This window comes from Toxotes jaculatrix, chromosome 17 (genome assembly GCF_017976425.1).
Source record: "Toxotes jaculatrix isolate fToxJac2 chromosome 17, fToxJac2.pri, whole genome shotgun sequence".
Lineage (NCBI taxonomy): Eukaryota > Metazoa > Chordata > Actinopteri > Toxotidae > Toxotes > Toxotes jaculatrix.
The window spans coordinates 13,797,524-13,810,170 of NC_054410.1; the positions used below are offsets into that span (position 1 = coordinate 13,797,524).

General features: G+C 43.3%; 3 protein-coding genes across 3 annotated transcripts; all 3 read right to left on the bottom strand.

The window, feature by feature from the left end:
• Nucleotides 1-265: 265 nt before the first annotated feature.
• Nucleotides 266-5,511, bottom strand: rps6kl1 (ribosomal protein S6 kinase-like 1). The gene is made up of 11 exons (XM_041060988.1): nucleotides 5,397-5,511; nucleotides 5,042-5,215; nucleotides 4,560-4,684; nucleotides 4,103-4,195; nucleotides 3,851-3,898; nucleotides 3,213-3,345; nucleotides 1,588-3,066; nucleotides 1,412-1,501; nucleotides 1,121-1,203; nucleotides 891-986; nucleotides 266-759 (listed from the first exon to the last, which is right to left on the bottom strand). Exons 2-11 carry the CDS (start codon nucleotides 5,175-5,177, stop codon nucleotides 649-651), a joined length of 2,394 nt encoding a protein of 797 aa, XP_040916922.1. The 5' UTR covers nucleotides 5,178-5,215; nucleotides 5,397-5,511; the 3' UTR covers nucleotides 266-648.
• Nucleotides 5,512-7,093: 1,582 nt separating this feature from the next.
• Nucleotides 7,094-9,221, bottom strand: LOC121197521 (olfactomedin-4-like). Its single transcript, XM_041061169.1, has 5 exons — nucleotides 9,162-9,221; nucleotides 8,915-9,079; nucleotides 8,211-8,423; nucleotides 7,978-8,119; nucleotides 7,094-7,884 (listed from the first exon to the last, which is right to left on the bottom strand). Exons 1-5 carry the CDS (start codon nucleotides 9,219-9,221, stop codon nucleotides 7,094-7,096), a joined length of 1,371 nt encoding a protein of 456 aa, XP_040917103.1.
• Nucleotides 9,222-10,663: 1,442 nt separating this feature from the next.
• Nucleotides 10,664-12,440, bottom strand: LOC121197493 (olfactomedin-4-like). Its single transcript, XM_041061126.1, has 5 exons — nucleotides 12,348-12,440; nucleotides 12,075-12,242; nucleotides 11,777-11,989; nucleotides 11,540-11,681; nucleotides 10,664-11,457 (listed from the first exon to the last, which is right to left on the bottom strand). Exons 1-5 carry the CDS (start codon nucleotides 12,402-12,404, stop codon nucleotides 10,664-10,666), a joined length of 1,374 nt encoding a protein of 457 aa, XP_040917060.1. The 5' UTR covers nucleotides 12,405-12,440.
• Nucleotides 12,441-12,647: the final 207 nt, after the last annotated feature.

A 12,647-nucleotide genomic window follows, 5' to 3' on the forward strand; every position in this document is an offset into this window, starting at 1 on the left:
TAGATTAACTAATTAGCGTTTAGAAGAGATGTGCTTATTGCTTGCTGTCCATGATTGTGTATAATTCCGTATGTTCAGGTGTGAGATTTATATCTCTTAACCCTCTGTCTTTAGCCATAAACTTAACGTGGTCCTTGAGTCTCAGTCCTCTTTTGGACCATACATAGCCAATTTATAAATAATGACAAAGGCTTTAACAGTAAAAATGTCAGGGACATACAAAGAGGAAATCATTTATTGCCTGATTTTTACCATATTTGTTGGCAGACAGTCCAAAAATTGTAATTATCAGAGTTTAGTGTTGAGTGGCATTAGTCTGGTGCTAATGAAGTTGATATGCATGGATAGTATTATAGAGTATAACTTATAAAGTATAACTATCAAAATTGCATTATGGTTACCTTAAATTCACATATCAGAACTCTCTCAGACAATCAGTTCATATGTTTCATGTTTCGTAAGGGACATTGTTGACCAGTTTTTCTGATGTTTCAGTTTTTATTGTGTCATTTTTCTTTGGGAAGCACAAAATGCGAAGGAAAGCCGGATATGGTGCTGCATCCAGTTTGGCCACACAAGGATGCTTGGACTCAGGAGAGCATTCATCTTCCCTTCCAGAGGCGTGCAGAGGTGCAGCAACCACACCCGCTAGCAGCTCAGAGCTTTCCAGGAGACACCGCTGAAGAAGGGATGGCACTTAATGTCACTCACACCTCCACCTCCAGAACCCAAGCGATAGCCAGCATCGAACTGAAGCAACTGTGGAGCAGCATAAGGTAGAGTGGAGATACTGAAAGAAAACATCAAATCATACTGTGCTTGTGTGTGCGTGTGGCAATTTAATTTTATAATGTAAATGTAATATTAAACACAAAAGCCTTAAATCTAACCTCAGTGAGCAGCGATGCAGCTGCAGTGCTCAGGTGGTCGGGGATGAGCAGCTGGGTGTGAGAGTGGATTCCTGCTGGGTGGAGCTGCCACAGTGGCTGGAGGCACAGTGAACAGAGAGTGTCTGAGAAGCCATTGTCTCAATGTCACAGTTTGCAGGAGAGGTGCAAAATGACACAGTTGCAGACTTTGCTCTTTTAGACTGAACATGCTCGTAGTGCTTTTTGCTCACCATTCCTGTTAGCAGTTCAAACAACAAGGCGCCGAGACTCCACCAATCACAAGCCTCTGTTACCCTGGACACCCCACCAATTTCTGTCAACAAACAAAAAGCTGATTTTGACTTCGTGCACATTTCTTGAAAATGTGTGTGATGTCACTGTATGTCTTTGTATTCCCATGCAATGTAAAGTAGTTGACCTCTTATTTGGAATAAAGTGCACAAACTGCATCTTGCCACTAGGTGGCAGGTTACACCAAGGAACAACTACCGATGTGAGCTTTACAGCGATGCATATTTTACCTGGAGCACAGTACATCTGTTCCATGGCTTTCGAGCTAATCTCTGACTGAACCTCGCTCCACTGGCCAAAAAATGTCAAACACACCTTTCCTGTGAAAACAGTGCATTGGAAATCAAAATCAAAAATACTGCCCTTTTTCCTCGTTTAGTCTTTTGTAGTTATTTGATGGACTCACCGTTGCTGGTCAGCAGAACATTTCTAGGGTTGAGATCCCGACACAGGATGCCTTGCTGATGCAGACTCTCCACAGCCAATAGGATCTGTGCCCCCCATACACGCACCTCTGCCTCGGGAAGCCCCCAGCAGGCCTGCATGGCCTTACCTGTAGGCCTGGAGGACTTGACAGGGAACCGAGGCAGGTGGCACCAGCCATCCACCTCAATGATCTGGTCGTCACCTTGCCCCTCTGATTCTTCTGATTTAAAGAAAGCTTCCTTATCCTCTCCCCTTGTATGGGGTGGGGCTCCAGGTGGGGCCCCAGGAGGGCCAGAGGAGAACCAGCTCACAAATGATCCTTGTTTTGCAGGTGCCACTTTCTCTCTAGGACTCAGCAATTCATAGGCTTCCTCTGCGCCCTCTCTTGCTTCACTGGAACTTGCTTCCCCTTTGTATTTCACCCCTGAGAGGGACAGGGGGACCCAAGACAATGTCCCTTGTTTTCCCACAGTGCTGTGGCAGAGTGAGGCAGAAGGCCAGGAGCTTTCTGAGGTGATTTTTGTGTCTGTGTGGTCAGAAAATACTGCTCTGTCCGTGCTCCTGATGACCACCATACCATTTCTTTCCTCCGTGGTTGGACTGCCGCTGTCTTGCTTTGAGTCTGTAAATGTGTCTGCAGAGTTACCACTTAAAACAGATCCTTGGTCAGAGCCACTGGTATCCCATGGTGCCCTGCCACGGATCTGGGTTTGGCAATGGAGAGGAAGATGCAAAATGGCAGGGGACGAACTCAAACCATTATTTTCACTGTTTTGCGGCCCTGCTTTTATAAATGAGGTCTGGTTTGTATGAGGTGCGGTTTGTCCTAGTGTGCTATGTAAATTACTGTCAGTCACTGCATAGGGGTTTATTTTCTCACAGTAGTGTGATGGATCCGCAGCTTTCCAAGCTACTTCAAACTCCGAGCTGCACTCTATCAGTCCCATTCCAGCTTTCTTCTTCTGGAGTTCTGACATGACGTCGAGAGCTTGACTGACACGGGTGCAAGAAATAGGAAGGGCAGGCTTTTCCTGAGTTTCACTGGAGTGCAAACACAAACTAGGAGCTGGTGGATGGATGCGGGTGTTGACCTGTGTCCTCGCCGGGCCCGAAGGTGAATGCAGACTTAGTCGATCAAGCTTGGTATAAAATGATGCAGCGGAGCGCGTGTTCTGCAGACAGCCTGTCTCCTCGATGTAGGAGTGAGTCCCGCAGCTCTCCAGACGCTGCTGAGTCTCATCCCATAAAGTGGGGAAGTCCGTATCTGGGCTCTCATCGCTTAATTTCTCAGGAATCACTCCCGTGCCTCCTCTGTTGTTGTGCTGGTAGTCTGTGCTGATTGTGGGAGAGGTGTAGCTGGTCTTCAGCTTGATGCTGTGCTGGCCAGAGGTGAAGCATTCTGGGTGTTCCTTGGCCCTTTCCTTCCTCAGCTTGTGCAGCTTGGAGAAGAGCCTCCCACCTAGGATGATAGGTGTAGTACAACAAGATCAGGAGTTGGACAAGCAATGTGTTCCATTACTGCTAATGCTACAATGCTGATTGTGAAAGAAATCATCCACTATTGTCTCTGCAGCTGTCAGAGCAGAACAGCGGTTAGCAGCTCACCTTTGACATGCTCAAGATGTAGGTACACAGCATCCTCGCTGACATAATATCGTAGCAACTTGACCATGTATGGCACCCCCTGAGGAATGATGGTTGGCTGGTCCCTGCTCTCCCAGCTCGACTTGACCAGACTCTGCGAGAACACATTCATGTAATGATTGATCTTTTCAGAAAGGGAAATATGTACCTTTTTAGCAAGAGAAAAAAATATGTGCATTAATGTTGTGTATTATTATGGACATGATTGGCAAAAAAAAGAAAAAAGATATACTACTGCTTGGATTGGCCGTTTCAGAGATTAGTGTCTTTCTGTTACCATGTCTCTCTGGTGAGTGAAATTTGAGGTGCAGTTGCACTGGCTAAAAGGGTGAGAGCTCTCAGGCAGATCGATGCTGAATGATACTCAGGGCGACAGGATGGAGAGAGCTCCCATCGACTGGCCTGCCACAGAATTCAAAAAGACTGGACTGCTGCCAGATGACAATCCCCAAAACACCTCCACTACGAGTGGATAAACGTAGGCCAACGCATCTGTGTTTAATTCAAATGTATTACAACACAGTGCAATCCCCATTCATTCTGAAGGCTGGACTTATGTTCTCCTGTGTAGTGGCCATGGAGAAGGACTGGATGCTCACCTTTACAACAAACGTCTCCTTATTGATCATACTTTGGACAATCATGACCTTTGGAATAAAAAATAACATTTTTAGGCAACGATTGGAGAGCAGATGAATTAACACAGCATATTTAACAAGGAACAGCTTTCGTGGTTAGACATGATGGCGTACTTTTTCACTGTTTCAACAAGGAGTGTCGACGCGCAAAGCCGTCACTCATTCTGAATCACCCAGGTGGTGAGTGTTAGAGTGCAAGAAAGCCTGTCTTACCTTATCAGTCACTCCGACCACCTTACACATCTCCAGATCCTCCACGGGCGAACTCAAGTGTCTGATTGGACGGAATCTGAGACTGCTATAACCCTGGGGATGAAAGCCAAAGAGGATATTAGCTTCAGGACAACGCAGCACATTGCAACCCAGAACTGCATTTTGTTTCGCTCTGTTTTAGAGGAATAAGGCACAGTGTGTGATAGACAGGCACCAAACGTTTCATCCAATTTAAGAAGCAATACAGGAGGTTTTCTTTTGTGTTCTTCAAATGAGTACACACTAGGAATGCTGGCATTTTTATGCAGTTTATCTACTTTGATTCCAACATTCTTAGGTGGAGAACATTAAGAATACCTTAACTCTGTGAAACTGTTCTCACCACACATTTAGACTCTTCGAAGCAGTCAACAAAAAGGAAAATGGAAAATGATAGATAAGGATGAAGATGTCTTACCCCTAAATGTGAGCTCCCCTTCCCCAGGTTATCCTGCAGATGGGTTATGAAGATTTCTTCAGCTCTCTTAAGATACTGGGTTGTCTTCCTCTTCACAGCTTCCCGGCGATCTTTGTTAGGGTCCACTGCAAGACAGTTAAACTATATCAGGCTGCAGCTAAAAAGTAAAGATCAATACAGTAGCTTTGTGAAGATAACAGATCTAACAGACAACACCCTGTCCTCTCTAAACCTTCTGGCCTCTGAACTAGGATAAGGAACAGTGATACAGAGCCAGCTGACTGTTGACACTGTGGGGAAAAATATCTGGCCCACAAGAAAATCTGTTTAACCTTTGGTTAGTGACTTCCTGTTTTTATTCTCGTCAGCACGTTCCCATCACATGGCTTGTGGAAACACGCCTCTTCAAATTCCCCATAAACTGTCACACGCAGCCATAAACACTTGGGTTAAAAAGAAAAAAACAAATGCGGTCTACTCACACTGAACCCCATTCAGCAGTAAGTCCACCCCATTCTTATAGTAACTGAAAGCTGCCTCGTAGTCCTCATTGACCTCACTGTCCAGTGCCATGCGGATCTGCTTGGCAGCCTCCACCAGGTAATCTCTCTTTGCCATTGCTGCCTTGTTTTGGACCAGTCAAGGTCCAGCTGGGCCTGAGCGGAAAAAAGTATTGCTGGTTTAGCTGGGCTTCATTCAGACACGGCAAATAGCTGAGTTATAAATATGCTATTTTATTGAAATAGAAAAAGAAAGTGAATCTTAAACTGCTCTCAGTGAGTCATATGAATGCTTCAAGAGTATTTAAAGACCATAAGTGTTTAGCTTGGGACTCACCTTTGCTTTCTGCTCTTATCAACAGCAGGACACATCTCTGTCTGTTGTCACTGGGCTCAGTGTGCGTGTGCCCCCAGTGACTACACGGCTTAGGTCTTTGCAGCAGAGCATGATCATCTGAGCCAGTGGAAACAAAGAGTTAACCTCCAGACCTGCACAGGAAGTGAGTACGAGCTTGTGCCTACTATTTCTGATGAATGGGAAGAAGCAGAGTTGCAAACGTCGAAAGATGACAGAGAGATGACTCAGAACACTAAGGCACATTGTCACTGAGGTTAACTGCACAGTCACATATCCCCACAGGATAATTAAAACCTGAAGTACAGGCCAGAGAAGGTGCTGAAACCCCACTCTTACTAAATTATAAAAAATAATATATGCTACAAAAACCATGTGTTTGTGTGTGCCAAACTGGAGACACACTGATCTGGTCTCAGACATTCACCCACACACTTAGACAAATCACACAAAGTGGATTATTTCCAAAGGATGAATACATTCTTTGCTGACAAGGATATTTAAAGTCATTACTATTAAAGTAATTCTTTGTCACATGAAACAAATGTATTACCAGTCAGGCAGTTAAGGGTAATCTCCCATTAATGTAAAATACAACTTTCCTTTCCCCTTGATTTAGCTGCAGAGTGAAACGCAAACATCACACACACATACACACCCCACTCTGGTTACAGTCATGGAGGCGACATCATCTAAGGAGTGTTATGAAACACACAAAGCCACCCTCAGTCTCCTCCATTCTCCTCCATCATCTTCTCAACATGCACTTCCATAGCCACTGAATGAGAGACCCACCATACCAAATACATGCACAAATAGCACAGAAAACAGGCGTACACGCACAGATGCACACGCTGTACCTGATGTGAGGCGAGCATGCCCTGGACCCCTCCGCGCCAGCAGCAGCATCAGCAGCAGCAGCGGCCCATGTCTTCAGCAGCCTCTACACACTCATCCCACGAGCAGGAGAGGAGGAGAGAGCTCAGGCGAGGCTGCCCATTGGCTGAGCATGATGTCACTTCAGGGTACCATGACTTCCCCCCCTCTCATCCTGACAGATGCTGGCCGATTTAAAGAGACAGTGCTGTTTTTGTGTGCACTGACTGAAGGCCATTTTCAACCCTGACTTCTACCTCTAAAATGGACTGTGTTCCATTTTTAGTGCTGTGTTGATAAATACAAAACAAAAATTGATCAGTTTGTATAATTATACAGTAATGAATTTCTTTGATGTCTTCCATCCACTAATGAATGGAGGGATCACCCTGCCCAGAATCCATAATCTGCTGGGCCTTGGTGCTCAGTACCAGATGGAGCCAGGCTCCAACCACAGCACAAAGGAGAGTAGTCCCCACCCCAAGGGAGGGCCAGTTTACAAAGGGGGGAGGAAGCTCCAGTATGGAGCAGGAGGGTAAGGAAAAGCAAGATGTATCAGATGCTGCAACCTTATCCAAAATTCAGAAAGGGAGGGGTGTGATTTATCACAGATATTTACACTCATTCTCAACTGATTGAAACAAAAGAAAACACGACACTCATTTGAATGCCCAGTTTTGATTTTATTCAAGAAGCAAAAGTATGGTTTCTATGCATCACATAGGTACCACAAATGTTAAAGAAAGCCGACAAAGATCATTTGCATCAGTCACATTTCAGCAGATCAAGAACAAGACCATTGATTATTTGTTAAACCTCAAATTGTAGGACACATAGTAGCCATTGTTGTACATGTAGAGCTTCTGATCAGTGGGGTTGTAGTGCAGGTTGACAAAATTCTCCTGAAATTTCTGAAGGGAAATACTCATGTATTTCTCCTCCCCAGTCTTAGTGTTATAGGAGTAGTAGATTTCCTCTGTGTCCAGATCCCCCGGCCTGGTGGCATACATGACTCCACACACCATAAAAGCATTACCCGCTTGAGGTTTGAACGCGCCAGTGGTCCATTCATCCTCAATACCAAAAGACTTCTCATCTATCTTAGCGATCACGATTTTACCCTTGGCCTCCTCTGTGGCATACATTACCCACAATCCTTTCTCATCAGCTGAAAAGTCTAGGTACTGGTTGGGTGAGTAGGTGTAGGAGAATCTTTCACTTGCTTTTGTGATTTGTCTGTGACTATAAACAGAAGAGGTCAGATTTAATTTGGACATTCTGAACGGGTTAGCAGCCTGGTAATATATGGTGTTACCATGAACAACATAATTATTACCAGTGCCTTCATAGCCCTGTGGCAGACCGTGGTGTGTGAAGGAGGACCTCTGAATGAGTTTGTCGTAATTAGAGTACAGGTAGAATTCATACACAGAGGGCCTGCTGTATGCACCATACCAGTGCATTGACTCATAGCCTCGAACAGGTTTGGAGTCTTTTCCCCAGCCCCCGTATTGGTAACCTGGGTTCAAATGAGCATTTAGTTGAATGACGGTAGGCTTGCTGACGCTCATGATTCCTGTATGATTGCAGTTACCTGGAAAGAGAAGTGGGAAAAAAAGTGTTAGTACCTTGACGTTACATTCAACCTACTAGTCAGCTACTGCAGATAGCTGGCTAATAGACTTACCAATATCTGGCTTGATGAACTCTTGGTCCTTCTGGCACTCTGCTAGTTTCCTCTGCAGCTTGGCAAACTCAATGCGGATCACTTCCAGGTTGTTTTTGTCAAAGGTCTCCATTTGGTTTACAATGAGGGTCATGTTGTGAATCTGCCACAAATGAGCACCACAATAGTTATCACATAATCGACAAAATCTCAAAAGTAGTCTTTAGGCTTTAGTCTTGATTTTGTCTTTTTACCTCAGTGTACAGACTGTCCAGCATGGGTGAGGAGGAGTTGAGGGAGTCTTTGAGCTGAGACACCAGAGCCTCAAACTCTCTCAGCTCAATCCTGAGCAGCTCAAAGTCCAGTTTGATGTAATTATCAGGATTGCTCTCCAGCATGGCCACTCTAACAGTCAGGTCCATCAGTTCTTCCAGGAAGATGTCCAGTTTGCCCTCATAGTGGACAAGCTGAAAGATGCACGCTTGTTTGTATCGCATTTTAACTGTTTATATTTTATTAATCAACACAACCACAAAACAAGAAAACGGTGCAGCTAGAATAAATATGTGTAATGTGAGTTACTTTGTGTAAATGTGGTGCATTGTGAGTATCTGTGATGGGTAGAGTGTGTACAGTATACAGTATTTACAGTGTGCTTGGACTTAAATTTCACAAGTTGTAAGATCCAGAAAAATGGACGCCGGAAATTGCTGGTATTGGTTCACTTTTGTAGTTCAAAATTCTGTGTTAATGGGAGGTATTACTGAATTATGTGTACCTAAAAAAAATCATAAATGCCTGTTTCAATCTCATAAAACATTAGTAATGACAAACCACTTATATTATTGCACCATTTTACATAAATTACTATTAAGTCATATGGGTTTGTTATCTCTGGTGTGTCTGGTCTAAATGAGGCTTTACACCACTTATTCCAAAATTTAAAAAAAAAACTGACCTTGTTCATCTGAATTTCCACCTCCAGCCTGAGATCTGTGGTAACTTGCTGCATGTGTTGCACTCGGTCTGCAGGGAAGGTGCTGTCAGGCAGGAACACACTGCAAGCACACTCCAGTCCTCCACCAGATGTAGTTACATTTCCTGATTCCCAGTCCTCCGCTGGCTGCAAGAAAACAGAGTTATCTTACTCAGATATCACAACAAATAAAATTCACTAAAGGATAATGAAGACATTTAGAACTTACGAGCCAAGCCAGCACAGGGCCAAGCATGGAAAAGAGTAGTAGTAGAGTCAGAGGCATCATGTCTCTGCTGGTAGTTTTTCTGATTGCTGTCTGATCAGATGTCTACTGTTAACAGTGGGTTTTACACTTCTTATCAGCCCAGCTAAAACATGTGACTTGTCTCCACAGTCATAACAGTTTTATTAGCATCCTTGAGATCAGTGCAGATGTGCATTACACACTATGCTGGGATGAACATAGTTTTATGATTTCTGATTGGGTTATTGTCTTCTACGACTTTTATGTTTTATGAAAACACTAAATGTTCCCTATACAGATTAAGATAATTTATATATATTATATATAAATGTATATATATTATATATAAATGTGTATATATTAAGGACATACGTAGGTGGTGAGTATATTAAAAACAGTGAAGTGCTTCAGAATCAGTATGTGTGACCACTTTGGCACAAGTAATACAGTATTTTTAAGTGAAATGGTGTTGTATTTTTTTCTGAAGTTTATTCTTCAGACTCTATGATTTACTTTACCTTGTGTTACTGCATGTATCTCCTAAATAAGAATACGGCCTCTCCCACTTTTGTGATGCTGAGAGTCAAAATGTGGCCTTAAATGACATGAGGCTTTGGACATCAGACATTCAGATTTTCTTAAGTGAATATACGTCAACTCAGGAGCGAAAGAGGAAAGTACCAGCAATGTTCACTAGGCTGCTGACATTTTCAGTCAGTTTGTATTTAGATTAGCTGGGACTATAGGGTAATTGGTTCAATATTAATCTTAAGCTTTCATTGCACCCTGGAGAAAAACAAAAAATTGAATGTAAGTATAGCAAGGCTCTTGTCAATGTGTGGAAAAGCACATGAGCATTTTCTATTTTCTGTCCAAGTTTTCTCTAAACTCATTTCAAGCAGCAGAGAGAGCAGTACATGCACGCTTAATTCATTTTGGTCATGACACTGAAAGATACAGTTATTGATCATATCCGTTTGCTGCAATACTTGCACCTTTTGAAATTGATTCAATGTGTCTTTAGCACATACTGTGTTGTAATCATAGGCAATGGGCCCGCACATTTTTTAGGTTGATTATAACCAGTATATATTTTCCTTATGTTTTTGTCACTTTTGGCTCTGACACAGCAGTGCCAAAACACAAGTGTGTTTTCGCTATTATTTATATATTTTCTCCACTGATGCCATATGGGATTGAATTTACTGGTCTGTTGTCTCGTTACTTTATATCTCAGTTAATTGTTTAATTTGGTTATCTAGAGCTAATTTTTACTTGTGTACTTCTTTCCCCACCATGTGTGTCATTCATTTTGTAATTGTACTTTTCATGTGCATAAAAAAATCAAGGCCAGTCACGTCATTTGAATGCTTTAGCTTGATTTTATTCAGAAGAAAACAGTACATAGTCAGACTCAGTGACAAAGAGAGTAAACACAGATCAGTCGTACCAATCACAATACGGTAGATCACAAAGAGGAAGAATCACTGTCTGTTAAACTTCACACTATAGGACACATAGTAGCCATTGTTGTACATGTAGAGCTTCTGATCAGTGGGGTTGTAGTCGAGGTTGGTGTATGTCTCCTGGAACTTCTGGAAGCGAATATTGAGGTGTTTCTCCTCTCTGGTCTTGGTGTTGAATGCATAGTAGATCTCCTCTGTGTTCAGATCTACTGACCTGGTGGCGTACATGACTCCACAGGCCATGAAAGCATTGCCAGCCAGTTGCTTGAACGCACCGGTTTCCCACTCATCCGCAATGCCAAAAGACTTCTCATCTAGCTTTGCAAGGACAATTTTACCCTTGCTGTTCTCTGAGGCATACATTACCCACAAGCCATTTTCATCAGCTGCAAAGTCCAAGTTCTGATTGTTTGAGTAACTGTATGTGAACCTTTGACTGGCAGCTGGGATCACTCTGTAGTCATATTTGGAACTAGTCAGATTCAGCTTGGCCATACTGAAAGGTGTGTTGATCTGGTAATATATGGTGTTGCCATGAACAATGTAATTGTTACCAGCACCTTCCCACCCTCTTGGTATGTCATGCTGTTTGAATGCAGACCGGAGAATCAGCTTTTCATAGTTATTGTACAAGTAGAAGTCATGCACTGAGGGAGTGCTGTACGCACCATAGAAGTACATTGACTCATAGCCTCGAACAGGCTTGGAGTCTTTCCCCCAGCCCCCATACTGGTAACCTGCATTCAAATGAGCATTTAGTTGGACCACAGTGGGTTTGCTCATGCTCATGATTCCTGTGTGATTGCAGTTGCCTGGAAAAAAAAAAAAAGAAAAATGTAAAAAATGACTGGTAATGTAAAATATTATCCGCTGTCTTCTGACTCACTGCCTCACCAATATCTGGAGTGAAGAACTCCTGGTCCTTCTGGCACTCCTCCAGCTTCTTCTGCAGCTTGGCAAACTCTAAGCGGATCACCTCCAGGTTGCTCTTGTCATAAGTTTCCAGTTGGTTCACAATGAGTGTCATGTTGTGTATCTGTAAAGAAACACATTAACTAAACTGAAATCTCATGTTCTAACCGTGAAGAATGATGCATTATTTGCAAGTAGGTTCAAAAATGGCTCTTTCACCTCGCTGTACAGACTGTCGAACATGGGCGAGGAGGAGTTGAGAGAGTCTTTGAGCTGCGACACCAGAGCCTCAAACTCTCTGAGCTCAATCCTGAGCAGCTCAAAGTCCAGTTTGATGTATTTGTCAGGATTGCTCTCCAGCATGGCCACTCTGACAGTCAGGTCCATCAGCTCTTTCAAATAGATCTCCAGTTTACCCTCATAGCTCACCATCTGAAAGAAAACATAGGTCAACATGATGATGTTTTTCCACATCATTTGTTTTCACTCATCTTGCTACTAGTCAGGCCTACTGCACCTTGTTCATTTGGATTTCCACTTCCAGGATCAGTTCCTTGCTGACCTGTTGCATGTGCTGAACCCGGTCAGCAGGGAAGGTGGTGTCAGGCAGATACACATGACAAACACACTGACCTGACTCACCCACTGATGCAGTCACATTGCCAGACTCCCAGTCTACCACTGGCTGAAAATAAAAAAAATACAATAATTAAAGTCAATCATAATAAATGACCAATACATTTGTATGCTTTAGTGCATGCAAAGAAGTGTAGAAGTAGAAGTCTCTTACAATCCAGGCAAAAGCAGGACTGAAGACCAGGAGGAGTTGCAGTAGAATTGACAGCATCGTGTGTCAGTTTACCTCTTGAGTGTCTCCTCTGTGGCTCAGTCATAGGGTTTTTAAAGCTCTTATGAGATTATCAGAGACACCTTCTCTCTTCCCATATTTATGATCTGAGCTCAGCGTAGGTCTACATGTTTGTTCACACGTGGCCTATAACAGACATTATCCTTGTTTGACCACAATAAGCTCTGAGGAAATTGCCACACAAGGTCTGATCCGAACACGGGGTGTGGATGAGAAAAAGGC